We start from the raw sequence: 19,652 nt of genomic DNA on the forward strand, positions 1-19,652 counted from the left end.
AATAAACTAAATAATCGAAATTTCTTTTCGATTATTATCACTATTTTAATGACAAATTGTCTAGAAAAATGTAAAATTTAAATTAATTAATCTATCAAGTACTTGATTTATTTATCGTTTTTAAAATGTCAAAAAAAATTTAATGATCACGTTGAGTGATTATTTTAAAAAAGAGCATATTTTTTCGTTCAACATAAATCAGTATTGTACTAGGTTTAATGGAGTAATAACGATAATAATAATAACAAGTAGAGCGTTAAGTTAAAATAAAAAAAAAAAAATAAAAAAAAAAAATGTTACAATTCAATTGTAATCACAATTTTGTCGGAGACGTGGCAGCACCTGATATCGTTTTATTTATTTTTCTATTTTATTATTATTTTAGTAAATTGTTAGTAGGTATTTCGCTGTGTATTTATACTCTCCTAATTCTTAACACACTTGTAATAATTATCATAATAAATAATAATAATATAATTATAATAATAATATATATTATTTGTTGGTGGAAAACGTAATACCAAATTACCAACGTGGTTTTAATGATGGAGCCTCTTGACCTGCGCTACACATTTTAAAATAGACGCAAGAAATAAAATAGCTTTTGTCTATTAAAGGGCCGAAATTATTATTGATTTTTTTTACTAAAATTTATTAATTAATTTATTATTTGTTTAATTCAAGTAATAATTATTAATGTTTTTATGTGAATGAATTTTATTTTTTTTATTTAAAAAATTTTATTGATAAATTTTGTTTGTTTATTACTTATTTATTTATTTTATTATTTATTTAAGTTTATTGTTAAAATGGTTATTTTTTAATTGATTTAACAACACAATTTAATTATTGGTAAATTTTTAAAATGTTAATTTGTCGAGTAATGAAATTATTGATTTATTTAAAATTTAAAATGTTAATTTGTTTGATTTTAATAACAAAAGGTTGGTAATTTTTTTATTATTGATTCTTGGATGATCAAGGTCATGTTATAGAATAAAAAGACAAATGAATTTAATGATTATTAAAAATTGAAATGAATATTAAATGACGTTTAGCAACGTTTAGAGAAAAAAAAAAAAAAAACATGGATGACTAAATAAGGGCACCTGTCACACTATCCATACAAACTATTAATAATAAAATAATAAATTTATCACATAGCTGTGTAATTATCTAAATAATAAATAAATATTTAATTTATTTGAATAATCAATATATAAACAAGCCTAAACTCTGCAATGCTTAGCAATAGTAATACTTTTCCAATAAAAATAAAAATAAATTTTCGATATAATCTAAAGCACTGTTGTAAAATTATTACCAACAAAAAATTAAATTGTTAATAATAATAAGAAGGATTAAAAAATAAAGATATGTTGTTTGTTTTTTTTGTTTTCTTTATCAAAAAAAATTATTGAAAAAGTACAATTTTGTGTAATTTTTTAAAAACATATTGAAGAAATTAATCCAGCTGAAAATAATATTAAAATAAATGAAATTAAAATGACATTCATTAGGAATATTAAATTTATAAATTAAATGTGGAAAATTTTTTAGGAGCATTACCTTTTTGAAGCCAATGTCAGTGGCATATTCTCTGAAGCACTGACGACAAATGTTCAAGCCATATTTACGAATGATACCATGTTTGTTTGCACATGAACGGCTGCAAGTAAAAACAATTTAAAATTAACAACAATAAATGGATAATTTAAATAATAAATAAAAGAAAAAATTTATGTCCCTGTTGTAATAACCACCAAATGAATATTGTTTTGAGGTTATGTCAACCCGGTACTGTGTTGATTGATCTGTCGTGAATTGACTCGTCAATCAGACAAAATTTAAAAAGCTAATTGAAATAATAAAATTAATAAACTTACCAGGATCTTGATCCTTGGCCGTATTTGCGGGGATGGCTGTACCAAATATTTTCGAAACCCATGTTTTTTTAACGATAAAACAAACGTGATCAGGACTTGGAAGTCGTGAAGCAAAAAGAAAGAGAAAAATAAGGACAGAAATTATTCCAAAATGTCAGACAAAGTAGTTCAGATAATCACCGCTGTTAACGCGGGAATTTTTGAATTAATTATTTTAGCAATTTTTTTTTCTTGTAAAAAAAAATATATTGAATTATTGGTATTATTTAGAATAGTTTTAGAAATATTATTTTTATTTATTGTAATTAAATGTAGGGAAAAAAAATTATTTATTTTTTAAAATGCTACGGAAACTGGCTTGTCACCAAAGTTCAAACTAATTTACATTTTACACGTAAAATTTTCGTGTGATTGTTATCTTTATAGTCGTATAAACTACTGAGTCAACATGAAAAATAGATTTTTTATTTTTTCATTTCTCGTTTGTTTGTAGACTTATCAATAAATAAAAAAAAACTGAGCTCTCATAAAACTCAACAAGGAAGTTAAACAACAACGTGTCAAAATTTTTTTTCAACAAAGTTTTATTATTAGCAACTAATTATTTAATCATTTTATTAACAAAAAATGTGAATATAAATTAATTTTTTTTATTGAATTACATTAATTATAATTAATTGTTGAAAAATTGATATTAATGATATATTTTAATTACAGATTATTATATTCATTAAGGTTATAGAATTATTAAGCAATTAAAATTTATTTTTACGAGTTTCACTATTGGAAAATAAATAAATAATATGAAAAGAGTTACAAAAATTTGTCTTTTTGTAATGATAGTTTTGAATATTTTTAATTTTTGTTGTTCATTAAATGGACAACAATTTTCTACCATGTGCGAATTAGATAATCAATCAGTAAGTACTATTAAAAATTAATTAATTATAAAATCTAGAAATATAGATTTATGTTTAATAATTTAATTTATTTTTTTTATTTTTTTAGTGCGAAGGTATTAAAATTTGTTGTGGAAGTTATGTTTGTCATCCTTGGACAAAAATTTGTACTGAAGCAGCAAACATACCACCTACTGACAGACGAGATAAAATATACGAACATTTTGATAAAATTGCTCACTCGTAAATCATGCTTTTTCTAATTATATATTAAATTTTTTTTTTCTCATTTGTATTATTGTATATTATTATATTCAAAAATTAAAAATGTAATTTATCTGTTTAATTGAAATTGAAAAAAAATTTTATTGTTTTTATTGAATAAACATAAAAAAATAATAAAATATATATTTTTTTTGTTGATTGTTTTTTAATTGTTCTATTATAATTTACTATCAAAAAATTTATTAATTATTTTATCAGCTGAAATCATTGATTATTTTTCAATTTTTATTCAAGTATTATTTTGTTTTTTTAATTTGAATAATGTATATTTTTATTCAAAGATTAACATATAAAATATGAAATTTGTACTGATTTTTATTTTAATTACTCTTTTATATTTTTTTAAAATTTTACATTTAAATTTATAAAAAAGTAGTACTTAATAAAACTAAATGATGTTAAATTAAATAAATAATTAATCACATGACATCACTAAGCTGCAGACACCAAAAAAAAAAAAAAATAAAACAAGCTTTTTTTCTACAATATTTTATTATTTTTTTGATATATATTTTCATACGAATATTTAAGTATAAATTGTGAAATATTCACTTTTTTTTCTTTGTATCATTTATGATAATATTTTAAAGATAAAACGATCAAGTAAGTCTACATGAAGTTTTTATTCTAATTACTTTTATAATTTTTAAAATTAACATTTGAATTCAACAAGTCAACTTAACAAGTCAATTCAAATAGCTCATATACAAAAGGTAAAAAAAATCATATAGAAAATTTTAATTATTCAATTTATTTATTAAAAATATAAATATACAAATTTTATTATTAAATTTTTAATTATTATCAATGAATCGATATTAATATTTCGTTTTAATTACAGAATTTTTTCTTTATCCAGTAAATAAATTTATACAACTATTAAAAATGACAAGGAGAAATTGCTGCCAATGGATAATAATAATAATTATTATTATGTTTAATATTAATAGTTTTGCTTATCCATTTGTTGGATATTCAACACTGTGCGAATTAAGCGATAAGTCAGTAAGTATTTTCAAAAATTAATCATCATCATACAATTAGTGTTAATTATATAATATTTTTTTTGTAACAATTAAATCAATAAATTATTTAATACTATAATTTTTTTATTTTTTTAGTGCGAAGGTATTAAAATTTGTTGTGGAGATTATGTTTGTCATCCTTGTACAAAAATTTGTACTAAAGCCTCAAACATACCAACTGCTTGTAAAGGAGATAAATTATTCAAACATTTTGATAAAATTGCTCACTCGTAAATCATTTTTTTTCAAAATATCTATTGTATTTTGAAATCAACAATGTAATTCATCTGTTTAATTGGAATTGAACAAAATTTTTATTGTTTTTAATGAATAAACATGTAATAATAATAATAATAAAATATTATTTTATTGATCTTTAATTGTTCTATTATAATTTACCATCAAAAAATATTTTTATCATTTAATTTACAATTAAATATGATTCATTAATTTTATTTTTATGTCTTAATGAAACGAATAAATAAAGAAAAACTTTTTATTCTATAATTTATTAATTATTTTATTAGCTATAATTATTCATTTCTTTTTGAATTTTTAGTATTATTTCGTTTTTTAAAATGAATGATGTATATTCTTATTCAAAAATTAGTACGTATAAAATATGAAATTCGTATTAATTTTAATTACTCGTTTATATTTTTTTTAAATCTTACATTTGAATTTATGAAAAAATGGTACTTAATAAAATTTTTTAAACTTGTTGAATTAAATAAATAACTAATCACGTGATATCACTAAGCTGCAGACACCAAAAAAAAAAAAATAAAACAAGCTTTTTTTCTACGATATTTTATTATTTTTTTGATATAAGTATTTATACAAATATTTAAGTATAAATTGTAAAATATTCACTTTTTTTTTTTGTATCATTTATGACAATATTTTAAAGATAAAGCGATCAAGTAAGTCAACATGAACAACAATTTTTGTTTTGATAACTCTTTTATAATTTTTAAAATTAACATTTGAATTCAACAAGTCAACTTAACAAGTCAATTCAAATAGCTCAATATACAAAAGGTAAAAAAAATCATATAAAAAATTTTAATTATTCAATTTATCAATTAAAAATATAAATATAAAAATTTTACTATTAAATTTTTAATTATTTTTGATGAATCAATATAACTATTCCAATTTTAATTACAGAATTTTTTCATCCAGTAAATAAAGTTATATAATTATTTAAAATGACAAGAAGAAATTGCTCCAAATGGATAATAATAATAATTGTTATTATTTTTAATATTAATAATTTTGTTTATCCATTTAATGAAGTGCAATATTCTACACTTTGCGAGTTGATCAATCAGTCAGTGAGTGAATTTAAAAATTAATCATCAACATACAATTAGTGTTAATTATATAATATTTTTTTTTTTGTAACAATTAAATCAATAAATTATTTAATACTATTAATTTTTTTATTTTTTCAGTGTAAAGGTATGAGAGTTTGTTGTGGAGATTTAGTTTGTCATCCTTGTACAAAAATTTGTACTAAAGCCTCAAACAAACCAACTGCTTGCAAAGGAGATAAATTATACTAACATTTTGGTGAAATCGCTCACTCGTAAATCATTCTTTTTTAAAATATCTATCGTATTTTGAAATCAACAATGTAATTCATCTGTTTAATTGGAATTTAAAAAAATTTTTATTGTTTTTATTGAATAAACATGTAATAATAATAACAGTAAAATATTGATTTATCGATTTTTAATTGTTCTATTATAATTTACCATCAAAAAATATATTTTTATCATTTAATTTACAATTGAATATGATTCATTAATTTTATTTTTATGTCTTATTGAAATGAATAAATAAAAAATTAATTTTTATTTTATAATTTATTAATTTTTTTATCAGCTGAAATTATTGATTCTTTTTTAATTTTTATTCAAGTATTATTTCGTGCTTTTAAGTGAATGATATATTTATTCAAAGATTCACGTATAAAATTTAAAATTTGTCTTATTATTACGCTTTTAATTTTTTTTTAAATTTTACATTTAAATTTATGAAAAGGTGGTACTTGATAAAATTTTTTGAATCGGTTAAATTAAATAAATAATTATAATCAAATGACATTCGTGATATCACTAATCTGTCAACCAAAAAAATTAATTAAACAAGCTTTTTTTCTACAATATATTATAATTTTTTTGATATATTTATGCAAATATTTACTGTCTGAACTGGGAATCTTTTATTTCTACTTCCTTGTATCATTCATGACAATATTTTGAAGATAATACGCCTAAAAGAGTCAACATGAAAAATAACTTATCTTTTGGCGACTTTTATAATTTTTAAAATTAAAATTTGTATTCAACAACACAATTCAAATAGCTCACTATACAAAAGGTAAAAAAAAAAATCGTATAAAAAATTTTAACTATTTATTTTATTTATTTATTTCTGTGATTGTTCGTTATTCACGAATTTTGACACATCTTTTACATCTGTTACTTAAATCTACTTTTTATTCATTTCATTCTTTACCATACATCCTTACATTTTATCCACTCTTTACTTTTCTTTTGCATACCATTCTTCTCTTTTATCCTTTACTATCATCTTCATTAACCCTTTAACATTGTTACTATTATTCATTCTTTATTTTTTCTATCTCTCTCTCTTTTGCTTATTTTTTCTTCCTTCTCCTTCACCTTTTAACAGAAAAAACATAAAACAAACAAACACAATATACATATCAATAAACAAATGGACAGGAATACATTAACTATTTTTAAACATTACATATTTTTCCTCATTTTACATCTCTTTATCAACTTTTATTTAACCTATCTCACGTCTTTTTATTTCATGTCATACTTTAGGTATTCCCCTCTTTCCCTTCCCATTTTTATTCATTCACTCCACTTTTTCTTTTCCAGCGTTCCCGTCCTCTCGTTCCAGTTCCATTCCTCTCTTCCAATCAGTAGTTTCTGATACTTTGCATGTGCTGTTTTTCCTCTCTTGGTTTCATTTCTTGCTTTATCTCTAAGCCATTTTTGTACCCCTTTTTCTCTGTCTGTCATATCGTCGTCAATCCACATATCTGATCCTTTTAACTCTCCTTTGGCTATCATTATTATTCTTTTATCTTCCCATGACATCAGCTTTACTTTTATTTCACTTTCTTTAACTATTTCAATTTCTTTGACTTGAATTTTACTTTTTAGATATTTCTCCAATTCTTTTTCTATATTTTCTTTTGTGTTCCATGTTTCTGGAATGCACCCTGTTATACATATATTACATTTTCTTTCTTTCCTTCTTTTCCATTCTTCTCTCATTTGTTCTTCTGTTAATGCTTGAGGTTTGCTTTCATCATTGTTCATTTTATACACCTCATCATTATTTTCTTTTTCTTCTTTTTTAACCACTTTCTTTTCATTTTCTTGACTTTCCTCCTCACTACTTAATTCTTCTTCTTCTTCTTCATCAATTTCATTTTCTTGTAATTATACTAAATCATTTCTAACGTTGTATTATCTTCTCCTGCTATTAGTGCTTCGTTTATACTGTCTTTTATTACTTTACCATTCTTTCTTCTTTTTTTATTTTTCTTTCTTTATTGTTCTTTTAAACAGTATCCTGTTCTATTGCTTTCTTTTGCTGCTTTGCATTCTTCTTTAATTCTTATCATTGCTTCTTCTAATAGTTTTGTGATGTTAGACATTGCTTCTTTGATCATTTTCTCTCTTCTTTTGATTCTTAATTTTTTTCCATTATTATCTTTCCTTTATAAGGTCATTTTTATTTTTCATTTCTTTATTATCTTTTCCAGTGTTTATTCAATTTCATTATTTCTATCTTTTTGAAATTTTGCTTTTCTTCTTTACCATTTAAATTGTTTAATTGCTTCCATCTTGTTTTCTTGTCTTTTTCTCTGTTTTGTAATCTCTCTCTTCTTTTTTCCGGTGATCCGGTTTTTTCTAACCTCTTTTTATCTTCCATTTTATTTTAATTTTTGATATATTATTGCACTATTCTTTCGGTTTATTAGATTTCCCTTGTTCATCTTCTTTTCCTTTTTCATTTGTGCACTTTTTAGTAGTTTTCACCTTCTTTTTCCTTTTTTTATAATTACAAAATTAAAATAGATTCAACACCACACTTCAAATACTCTTACAAAAGGTAAAAAACGCCTATAAAAAATTTTAACTATTTAATTTATCTATTAAAAATATAAATATAAAAATATTTATTCTTAAATTTTTAATAATTATTATTAATGAATTGGTATTAATATTTCATTTTAATTACAGAATTTTTTCTTTATCCAGTAAATAAATTTATATAATTATTTAAAATGACAAGAAAAAATTGCTGCAAATGGATAATAATAATAATTATTTTTTTTAATATTAATAATTTTGTTTATCCACTTAATGAAGTGCAATATTCTACACTTTGCGAGTTAAGCAATCAGCCAGTAAGTGATTTTAAAAATTAATCATCATCATAAAATTAGTGTGAATATATATTTTTTTTGTAACAATTAAATTAATATATTATTTAATACTATATTAATTTTTTTATTTTTCTAGTGTAAAGGTCTTAAAATTTGCTGCGGAGATTTAGTTTGTGGTTTTTGTACAAAAACTTGTATTGAAAAAACAAAGATAAAAAATGATTGCGATAACACATACATTGATCCGAGTCAAATACTCAAAAATTTTAAACGAACAGCTTAATTTTAAATCATGGCTTGAACAGTATATTAATTTGATGGAAAAAAACTCTGCTATGCTCAAAAACTAACAATGTAATTATTATTAATTAACAAGTGTAATTTGAATTAAATAAAAAATTTTGTGAATTTTGTTCAATGATCTAAATGAAATATGTTTTTTTTTTTTGGTTTTTTAATAATTATTTTATTGTTATTAATTAATGTTTAATTAAAAATTTAATTTAAATTAACAATGGAGGATTATTTTATGTAAAAAAAATTTAAAACTATAAATACGTGGCTTTAATTTTCTAGGAAAAATATCAATTAAAAAATATTGATAAATTGATGGGTTAAATTCAAACAATTTACGTGATAAACATGATAAAATAAACCGGTTTTAATACACGTGAACTTTATGGAAGGAGACGATCAAGCACTCACATATATTTATTTTAAACAACGGTAAATTTTTAGGACACAAGTCAACTTTACGTTCAGTTTGCTGGGTAATTTTGCGGCTCTCAGTGCGATTTATTTAAAAAAAAAATAATTTTAAAAAGTACAATAAAATAATTATCAAACGCAATGACAAAAGTGAGTTTTTATTATTATCTTGTATTAATAATTATTATTTTTTAAATAAAAAAAATTTAACTATATTTATTTAGAAGATAAGAAAAAAAAAATGATAATTTCTTAATTTTTAATTTTTATGATTAATGTATTTTTTACATCTTTCAAATGGATAAATAATTTGAAAAATTATTATTATTATAAATATTTAAAAAAAAATTTTTAAATTAATAATTTATTTGAATAAATAAAGATGTAAATTTTTTTTTTTTTCTAAATAAAACAATTTTAATTTAGTTTATCAAAAAAAAAAAAAAAAAAAATTAATTACTCAATGGTAAAAATAAATAATTTAACAAACAATTGATAAAATTTTTTTTTTCTATTATATCCTTGAGTTTAATAACTCATAATTAATTGCCATTTTTTTTATCTATAAAAACTAGAGCAGTTTTTAAATTAAAACTGATAAAAATTATCATCAAAGAAAAAAAAAAAAAAACAACAATAATTACTTTTAATTATTTTAATAATTTTCTTTTTTTTTTCCAGTCAGAAAGTGAATCTGAAAATTCAACTCCAATATCAAAACCAAAAACCAAAGTACTATTTAAAATAATTATCATTCCAATTTTACTATCAATTATTTGTTACTATTCACTGATTTATCACAAAAAATATTTAGAAAATCATGTAAATATAAAATTGAACGAGAGTAAACCAGTCTACTGGTTGTTCTCAAAATCAAAAAGTGAAAATCACCTAAAACACGTTGTCATTGTCCTGGACAGACTGGGTCTTCATCGTGGAACTGATAAATCAGACTGGAATATTCTCTGGTCACATGAGCATCCATTTAGTCAACTATCAACAAATTTTCGTGGTCTAAAAAGTCATCAACGAGTCAATCACATACCAGGTTTTGGATTCATCACAAATAAAGTTGATTTATCAAAAACAGAAAGTCCATATATTCCAGCATCATACAAAATTCCAGATGACAATGAATTATTATTAAAAATAGCCAAAGAAAATCCAAATAAATTATTTGTACAAAAATCAAATAATCATCGTAATATTGAAATTAAAAATATAGAAAATATTGATTTTAAAAATGACAAATCATTTGTACAAGAATATATTGATAAACCATATTTAATTGATGGTTTTAAATTTGATATTGGTGTTTATACTGTTGTAACATCAATTGATCCACTTCGTATTTATACATACAAAGGTGATGTTTTATTTCGTTTTTGTCCACATGAATATCATCCATTTGATCAAAATGACATTGATAAATATGTTGTTGGTGATGATTATTTACCAATATGGAATGTACCATCATTAAAAAAATATTATGTTGATTATGGTTTTTCAATGAAAGAAACATTTGATGCTTATGCTAAAACAAAAGGACAAAATCCTGATAAAATATGGAATAATGTTTATCAAGCAATAACATCAATTGTTCTTGATAAAGAAAAAAAAATTGCTGAATTTTATAATAATTATCCAAGTAAAAGAAATTTTTTTGAAATGGTTAGATTTGATTTTATACTTGATGAAGATCTTAATGTTTTTGTTATGGAAGCAAACATGTCACCAAATTTATCATCAGCTCATTATCCACCAAATCGTTTGTTGTATGAACAAGTATTATTTAATCTATTTGCACTTATTGGTATTGGACAAAGAATTGATCCTATCTATAGAAAACCTCGGTAAGTAGAATCATCAATTCTTGATTTGTTGAATGATGTGGTAATTTCATTTTTATTAATTTTTAGTAACTGGAAAGAACGTGAGATAGAAGTTGCTGATAAAAATATAGCTGTTCTTCCAGATGTTTGTTTAAAATGTGATGATTGCTTTAGAGTTGAATGTCAAATTTGTAAACCTTGTTTTACCGATGAAATGAGACAAATACTTGGACAATGTTATACTGAGCATCAAAATAAAATGGATTACAAAAGAATATTTCCACCAAAAATTGTAAGTATTATCTTTGCTACATTATCAAAAAGATTTTTAATAATTTCGTTTTAATTTTTAGACAAATGATATGGTACTTAAGGATTATTCAATGAAAAATCAATTGTTACTACGTTGGTATCAAGGAAAATGTGAAGCTGATTCATCTTGGTGTGATTAAATTTAACTTTTAAATCTTTCAAATAAATATACACCTTTTTTCTTTTTCATTTAAAATATATATGTATTATCAAAATATTCATCTAGAAAATATTTTCAATCCTTTTTTTTTCGACCTTTTTTAATTTTGTCAACTGGTACATTTGGATTATCTCCTTTGTAAAAATTTTTGAGTAAACTCATTGCTTCATCACCCTTGACATCACTAATTATTTTAACACTAGATTGATAAATACCAGACACTTCAAGGACACTTCCACATCCACCAAAACGATCATTCTGACAACCATAAATGATACTGTTAACTTGTAGCTGATGAAGTGCTGCAGCACACATTATACATGGTTCAACAGTAACAACAACATCAATATCATTAAAAACTTGTTGATAATCAAGTTTATTTATTTGACAATAATTTATAACTTCATCAATGCAAATTATTTCAGCATGACGAGTTGCATTTTTAGTTTCATTAACTGTGTTATTACCAGATGCAATTATTTCATTTTTATAAATAAATATACAACCAACTGGTACTTCACCAGCTTTAAATGATTCTTCAGCTTTTGATAATGCAATATTCATCCATTTTATTCTTTCATTATCAGCCATTATGAACTTTTAAAATACTTCAAAATCAGTTGTTGAATTATCATCAATAAAATATTCAATTAAATTTTCTTTTTTCAAAAAATCTAGTGTTAAATTTTGCCAATTTTTTCCAATTGTTGCACGAGGACTTGGATGGATCATCCATAAAACCTGTTGATCCAAAAAAAAATAACAAAATTAATGCTCAACATATTTTAATTTAATTTAATTTTCTCACTTTTGTTGAAAGTTTTGCTGTTTTAACAACTTTCTTAGCTCTTTGCTCGGAAAATCTTCCAACACCAATGATTACCTTGACATCAAGAATTTTAATAACTTCTATCAAAGCTTGATCACAAAATTCTTGTAGTTTTTTTTGCTCTGGACCCTTGAGAAAAAAACCAAAAAATAACAAAATTAATTTTATGATATTTAAAAAACAAGAAAAAAAAAATCACAGCTATGATAATGATGATTATGGTGGGTTTAAAAAAATTGCCTTAATTTCAGCAGGAGTGATGTTACGTCCTTGACTATCCATAAGTGCAATTGGACAATAATTACGTAAAAAACAATGACGAAAAAATGTATCTGGATTATTTGATAATTTTTTAAATAACGACCAAAATTTACGACCACTTATTTCACTACGTTTACATGAAAAACCATCAACTTGACGTTGTTCATGTTGTCTTTTTGGTTTATCAATATGTCCATTAATCTTTAACCAATCAATAACAATATTTATTTCACCAAATGGTACACCAGTTTGTGACATACCCCATGGTCCAGGATTCATACCAAGAATCATTATATTTTTTTTATCTCTACAATATTTATTGAGATAATTAAAATGTACTGTTTTAGCATATATTATTGGACAATATATATAATCAATTGGATTATTATAATTTAATTTATCTAAATTAATACTTAAATTTAATTCAATATTTAGAAGATTATTTGGTATGTCAGAAAAATTATTTGACACTGTTATTATGCTTGTATTAACAGTGTTATTTTTTTCTTTTTCTTTTATAATATTTTTTGTATCAATAATGATGATTTTTTTTATTGAAAATATTGGTGTCAATGATGTTGATGGTCTTGGTTTATTACTGAGATCCAGGGGAAGATGTTCATCAGCAAATTTTGCTCTTTTTTCTCTCAAAACATCAGACATTATTTTTATTTTTAAATAATTATTGTTAATTTAATATATTTACTTACAAATTTTATTGTTTATTTATTTATTTATTTATATTATCACCTCATTGTTGATAAACAGTTTGTTTTTATTTACTTGAAGCAACTTAAAGCTTCATTTACAAAAAAAATAAAAAAAAAAAACTGTCGCTGACTTTATTCAGCACAGAGAGAAATCTGTTTTATCGATCCAGAATCACCTGATGGCTGATAATCACCAAAATTCAAAGTTCATATCTTATATAAAGACTATTTACATAATCCTCAATGGCATGATATTTTGTAAAATTTTAATTGGCTAACGATATTTCGGAGTCGTATAAATCTAGGTCAATATAGAAAATAGATTTTTTATTTTTTCATTTCTAGTTAGTCAGACTTGAATATCAGTTGATAGACAAACTAAGCTCATAAAATTTAGCAAGAAGCTAACAATTATTATTATAAACAACGTGTCAATAACATTCAAGAGTTGAATAATCAATCAGTAAGTATTATTAAATCTTAATCATCATCATACATTTAGTTGTGGAAATTCAATTTGTCATCCTTGTACAAAAGTTTTTACTGCACCCTCATCTATACCAACTTCTTGCAAAGAAGATAAAATATCCAAATATTTTTTTAATGTTTCTCACTCGTAAATCATTCTTCTTCTAAATATCTATTGTATTTTTAAATGAACAATGTAATTCATCTGTTTAATTGAAATTGAAAAAAAGTTTTATTGTTTTTCATGAATAAATTTATACAATAAAACTTTTTCAATTACAATGAAAAATTCGATTATTCATAAAAATACAATAAATGTTTAGAAAGAAAAATGAATTTAACATTGATAAACAATTTCTATCTTCAATAAATACAAAAATTATATGAGCTACAGTAAAAATTACCTGATTACATTTGTGGCAAATTAAATCTCCACAACCAACTCTTGTGCTTTGACACTGAAAAAATAAAAAAATTTATAGTATTAAATAATTTATTAATTGTTACAAAAAAAATATTATATAATTAACACTAAATGTATGATGATGATTAATATTTAATAATACTTACTGATTGATTATTCAACTCGCATATGGTAGAATATTGTTGTCCATTTATTGTATAACAAAAATTAAAAATATTTAAAAATTATTATTACAAAAAGACAAATTTTTTAAATATCTGTCATTTTAATTATTTATTTAATAGTTATATGACTAACGTTGTTAATAATAATAATTGTTAGTTTCTTGCTGAATTTTATGAGCTTAGTTTGTCTATCAATTGACAAGTCTAACTATCTAGTAATGAAAAAATAAAAATTGACTAAAAACCACCAAATTAAAAGTAACGTGAGTAAGAATAAACATTAAATTTTTACTTATATTAAAGCTGTCTCGATTAAAAAATTTTAATGATTATTGTTTTTTTACATCAGTCAGTTGGACTTCATGTGAATCACCAAACCAGTTGTCAACAATAAACTTTAGTGAATCTTTTTGCGGTCCATTGCTTAATGTGAGTGGTGTAATCATGGATGAATGTACCACTGACAAAACAAAGAATTTGTTCGAGTTACTAAAGTCTTGTAATACCAAATCTTTACCAAGTGATGAGCAGCAGATTGAATAGCCACTAGTAAACTTGGATAAGGATCATCCAGTATCAATTTTTACTCATCATATTCATCCCGATACTTTCAACAGTTTTTCATCAATTCTTGCTGATGAATTACAAGCAGAAATAATCAAAAATTATAAAGAAGAAGTTATTAAATTTAATTTGATGCTTCAAAATCAACATCGTCTTTATCACCATGAAATTTAGAGTTTAAACTAGGAAATAGAAAGCTTAAAAAAAATAAATATTAGTTTAAACTTTGAATTACGAGTTGAATGAGAAAAAAAAAAAGATACAGCCAGAAAGACAACGAGAAAAAATTAAACAAAAATTGTCCATTTTTAAAAAATCTTTTAATTGAGTTATTTTATTGATTTATTTATAGAATGTGATAGGCAAAAGCTTACTAAAGCCAGAAAAAAATATTTTGTTGGGAGATAAAAAATTGTATTTGATTTTTTTGATTCTTATATTAAAAAAAAAAAAAAAATATTTTTTGAGTAACTTTTGTTTCATTTTTTTACAATTATTTTTATTTAACTGTCTGCTAACTTTTTTAATTTTTCAGAATATTTGATTTATTATTAATTTAAAAAAAATTGAGTGTTAACCTCTGTATACTGCTTCTGTTATATATATAGACCACATGTAAGCTCTAAAGATGGTTCAAATAATGCGCGCCTAAAAGTCGGCCATGTTTGATACTTGTGCTAAATAAATAAGCAATAAGTATAAACAATAAAATTTGTAAGTAAATATTAAATTAATAATAATTACTTACAAATTTTATTGTTTATTTATTATTATTGATTATTATATTTTATCATCACCTTATTGTTGATTTGTTTGTTTTTTATTTACTTAAAGCTTCATTTACAAAAAAACAACAAAAAAAAAACTGTCGCTGTCTTCATTTAACACAGAGAGAAATCTTTTTTATCGATACAAAAAAAAAAAAAAAATTAGCGGCTAAATTAGAAGTTAGATTATAATCTAATATCTAAAAAGAAATAAATAAATAAACAAGCTGATGTTGAATGATAATTGTTTGTTATTAACAAATGGCAGGTTTGTTGATAAAAAATATTGCTCAACAACTCAATACAATGGTAACAGAAGAATCAGAATCTCTATGTCATCCTGAAAAATCAAACAACAATAACAGTAAGTACTTATTGTTGATGATATTATTAACAACAATTAATAATTATTATATTTAAAACAGGTAATCCTACGTCATTTATTGATATTCTACGTCAATTAGTTCGAGATGATATTGGTTCATCATCAGATGCAATTGATAACACACGAATTCAAGTACCAGCTATTAAAAAATCAACAAATCGTTGGGCTGAGTCAATGGCTAAATGTAAGCTAGAATTAGTATTTTTACAATGCACTGTTTGGTTGAAACATCTTGCTGGAGCATCAAATTACATACCATCTGATGAGCTAATGAAAATTATTGAAGGACTTGATGATGAAAAATTATCAAAGATAAATAATGATACACTTGACAGTGACATTGTTCCAGGAACACCACAATTATCAAAGAAAAAAATTAATAATACAAAAACGACAACAATGACAACACCACAAAGAACATGGCCTGGAAAAATTGATAAACCATTGGGTTTTCATGATGGTAAAACAAGTTTAATACCATCATCTGAAGATGGTTGTAGTCAACAAAGTGCTGATTTATTTGATTCCCAATCATTACCAGATAATCAAATTAGTTATTATGACAGTGGTATGCATTCAATGCTTGGTCAAAAGACCAATTGTCAATCAAGTGTTGATAAAATCAATGAACAAACTGGTCCACCAGTTAAAAAAAAAAAGAAAAATGAATCATTGTTTGTTTCATCAGCTGTGTTGTCATCATTTTTGGCTAATCATCCATTTAATAATATTGGCTTGCAAGTTGTACGTGTATTACTATGTGCACTTGAAAGAAAAGATACATTTAAATATTCACGTTATCATTATGAAGAAATTAAAGAAGCTGTTGATGCTATTATTAATTTTATAAATTGTATTGAAAAAGAAGAAGATATTTATTATGGATATGTTAGCTTTTGTGTTCCTGTTGCTGTTGATAGTATAGAAAAAATTTGTTTCGATTATGACAATGAGGATTATGATGATGACATTGAGGTATTTATTAATTTTTTTAATTATATAATTTTACTAAATTAATTTGTTTTGTAATTTAATTCGTCAGGAAATGGAACGATTAATATTGATGAAAATTATTCTTGAGCTTTGTAACATCAAGTCCATTTGTGAAAGAACAATAAGCATGATAATTAGCAAAATTCATAGCTTAGAAAAATTATATACTGGTGAAAATAAATTAGCACCATCAGGAATTGATTATAAAATAATGGGTCTTGGTTTTTGTGTTGATTTAGTGATGAATAAATATTTGGAAATGTTTTTAAAAAATTATACTGAAACAAAAATTGATTGGAAAAGAAAATTTAATCAATCAAAAACAAGTGAAAATTTTATTATAACAATTGTTGAAGAATTTAAATTAATTTATAAAACAAATAGATTAATTTTTCCGCAATTTGGATTTTTAATCAAAGATATTTGGAAACGACTTGTTGAAAAAATTCAACCAAGTGATTAATAATATTTTTAAATGTTAATATAAAATTAATATAAATTATTTTACATGAAAATAATGATATTTATTATTTTAAAATTATTTAAATAAATAATTTTTCAGTTAAAAATTGTAATTTAATTAATTTTAAAAATTACATTTTATTTTTAATTAGTTATATTGTTAAAAAATTATTAATTTCAATTGAATCATTTAATTCAAATTAAGTTATTTAATTTTTAAAAATCAAATAAAAATTCGCTAAAATCATAAAAACAAAAATATCTATTGTAAAAATTGTCGCTGAATTTTTATCATCATTTTGATTTCGATGACAAAGAGCCATCTCATCATCTGGAATTAATTCCCTGGTGATATTTATAAATTTATCAAGTTCACAATATTCTTGACAATTTGGAAGTTTCATTGGAATAACAGTTCCATAAATACTATGACGATAATTGATCTAGAAATAAAAATTATCAATCAATAAAAAATATAAAAATAAAAAAATTATCTTACCTTGATGGAATATTTATTGTCAAATGAATCGAAATAAATTTCAAAGACTAAACTAGCACCAGGACTCAAAATATGAGGGATCCAAATATTTAAACTTTGCATAATTCCTTGTAAATTTTTTTCCTCACCACTGTATAAATATAATTTAATTTTATCATCACCATGATTATTTTTAAACTTAATTGTATCATCAATAATTTTACTGATAAAATTTCCGCCATTTAATATTTTTTGAATTTTAGAATTTGATTGAAGTTCATATGACAAAAGTGTTACATTCATTAATTCTCCAATTGGAAAAATATCATTTGCCCAGCTTGGAATAACACCATTATTATCACGCTAAAAAAACAAATTAATTTCAAGTGAATCATCAGCTTGAATGTATTTATAATGATGATGCTTACGATTGTCTCGAGAATTGAATAAATCAAGGCTACATCTGAAGGACTCTCGACTTTCTTTCCGTAATTCTCAGATACATAATTGAATAATGTTTTGTACATTGAAACATCTGATTGCCATTTTTTATTAACAATATTTTCTTGTTCAACATAACTTGGACATAAATAACCAAGTAGTAATGTGTCATCTTCAATTGGTTGATAGTCTATTTAACGAAAAAACATAGAGTATTAAATTTTTGTTTTAATAAATGATGATTAATCAAATGGTACCTGATACAACTGGCTGCCAATCAAGATCATCATTCCATTTTTGAATATCAGATGGAGGCCACAGACCAGCATTAACCAATTGAGCTGATATCATTGATAAAACATATTCAGATGTACGAACTTGTGTTATGTCTGGATGATAAATATCACCAATAAATTCAGAGTAAGTTCTTCTAAGCTCAACACCAAGATTGTACAAATTCATTTTAGCTTGCTAAATTCCATAAAATATTAAATGTAAATTATTTATTTTTTATATCAATTTTTAGATACGTACGTTTGACATGTCATCAGTATTTTCTAGAAAATATTGGTAGTTTAATTTATCAGGATACACAATGTCATCATAAGAATTCATTTGAATTGGCGCATAAAGTTTATGAGAAAATATCTGAGAATAAATGATTTTTGTTTATTTAAAAATTAGTTTTTTTTAGGTTTATAAAATACTTACAATGTGGAGTAATTTTAATTGTGGAGTTGATAGAACTGGTGATACCAGGAGGAGGATAATTAACATCCGACATTTAGACATATTTGAATTTTATAAAAGTTTCGAGAGAAAAAATATTGTCGACGATGTTGAGTCGTTCAAAGACAAGCGGAAACTAAAATTATTAAAGATTGTTACATCAATAATAATTATTATTAAATTACAATAAATAAATATGTAGTTTTTAATTGATGGAAATAATCATCATTGATATTTCAAGGTTTCGAAATACCAGTTTAGTCATTACGTGTTTGAAATAAATTTGCTGTTTGCAATGTTTTTTTTTTTTATCAAGACAGAAATGAAGAAATTATCATTTAAATTGTTCTCATTTGTGGGATTATTTTATAAATGATAATAAAATATTTTTATCTTGTTCATTATCGTGCAAAGTAAATGACAAAT

General features: G+C 22.9%; 6 protein-coding genes across 7 annotated transcripts; 2 read left to right on the top strand and 4 right to left on the bottom strand.

Annotated features, from left to right (window-relative positions):
* Positions 1 to 1,379: 1,379 nt before the first annotated feature.
* Positions 1,380 to 2,024, bottom strand: LOC122855873 (40S ribosomal protein S29). The gene is made up of 3 exons (XM_044157542.1): positions 1,887 to 2,024; positions 1,570 to 1,669; positions 1,380 to 1,474 (listed from the first exon to the last, which is right to left on the bottom strand). The coding sequence occupies exons 1-3, from the start codon at positions 1,946 to 1,948 to the stop codon at positions 1,466 to 1,468; spliced, it is 171 nt and encodes a 56-aa protein (XP_044013477.1). The 5' UTR covers positions 1,949 to 2,024; the 3' UTR covers positions 1,380 to 1,465.
* A 7,078-nt stretch (positions 2,025 to 9,102) lies between these two features.
* Positions 9,103 to 11,565, top strand: LOC122855874 (probable tubulin polyglutamylase ttll-15). The gene is made up of 4 exons (XM_044157543.1): positions 9,103 to 9,397; positions 9,929 to 11,100; positions 11,167 to 11,371; positions 11,433 to 11,565. Exons 1-4 carry the CDS (start codon positions 9,389 to 9,391, stop codon positions 11,529 to 11,531), a joined length of 1,485 nt encoding a protein of 494 aa, XP_044013478.1. The 5' UTR covers positions 9,103 to 9,388; the 3' UTR covers positions 11,532 to 11,565.
* Positions 11,566 to 11,626: 61 nt separating this feature from the next.
* On the bottom strand, positions 11,627 to 12,142 carry LOC122855876 (tRNA-specific adenosine deaminase 2). Its single transcript, XM_044157546.1, has one exon. It carries the CDS (start codon positions 12,140 to 12,142, stop codon positions 11,627 to 11,629), a length of 516 nt encoding a protein of 171 aa, XP_044013481.1.
* Positions 12,143 to 12,151: 9 nt separating this feature from the next.
* Positions 12,152 to 13,342, bottom strand: LOC122855875 (single-strand selective monofunctional uracil DNA glycosylase). Of its 2 annotated transcripts, none has more exons than XM_044157545.1 (3): positions 12,621 to 13,342; positions 12,435 to 12,509; positions 12,152 to 12,292 (listed from the first exon to the last, which is right to left on the bottom strand). In XM_044157545.1, the coding sequence occupies exons 1-3, from the start codon at positions 13,302 to 13,304 to the stop codon at positions 12,152 to 12,154; spliced, it is 900 nt and encodes a 299-aa protein (XP_044013480.1). In that variant the 5' UTR covers positions 13,305 to 13,342. The 2 variants fall into 2 exon arrangements, with proteins under 2 accessions (XP_044013480.1, XP_044013479.1); XM_044157544.1 differs by having other exon boundaries at positions 12,360 to 12,509.
* Positions 13,343 to 15,742: 2,400 nt separating this feature from the next.
* LOC122855877 lies at positions 15,743 to 17,685 on the top strand. The gene is made up of 3 exons (XM_044157547.1): positions 15,743 to 16,102; positions 16,164 to 17,098; positions 17,166 to 17,685. The coding sequence occupies exons 1-3, from the start codon at positions 16,000 to 16,002 to the stop codon at positions 17,577 to 17,579; spliced, it is 1,452 nt and encodes a 483-aa protein (XP_044013482.1). The 5' UTR covers positions 15,743 to 15,999; the 3' UTR covers positions 17,580 to 17,685.
* On the bottom strand, positions 17,402 to 19,559 carry LOC122855879 (venom acid phosphatase Acph-1-like). Its single transcript, XM_044157548.1, has 6 exons — positions 19,209 to 19,559; positions 19,032 to 19,145; positions 18,755 to 18,968; positions 18,485 to 18,687; positions 18,078 to 18,419; positions 17,402 to 18,021 (listed from the first exon to the last, which is right to left on the bottom strand). Exons 1-6 carry the CDS (start codon positions 19,287 to 19,289, stop codon positions 17,788 to 17,790), a joined length of 1,188 nt encoding a protein of 395 aa, XP_044013483.1. The 5' UTR covers positions 19,290 to 19,559; the 3' UTR covers positions 17,402 to 17,787.
* Between the last annotated feature and the right edge of the window lie 93 nt (positions 19,560 to 19,652).

This window comes from Aphidius gifuensis, linkage group LG4, assembly GCF_014905175.1.
Source record: "Aphidius gifuensis isolate YNYX2018 linkage group LG4, ASM1490517v1, whole genome shotgun sequence".
In the NCBI taxonomy this organism is placed as follows: domain Eukaryota; kingdom Metazoa; phylum Arthropoda; class Insecta; order Hymenoptera; family Braconidae; genus Aphidius; species Aphidius gifuensis.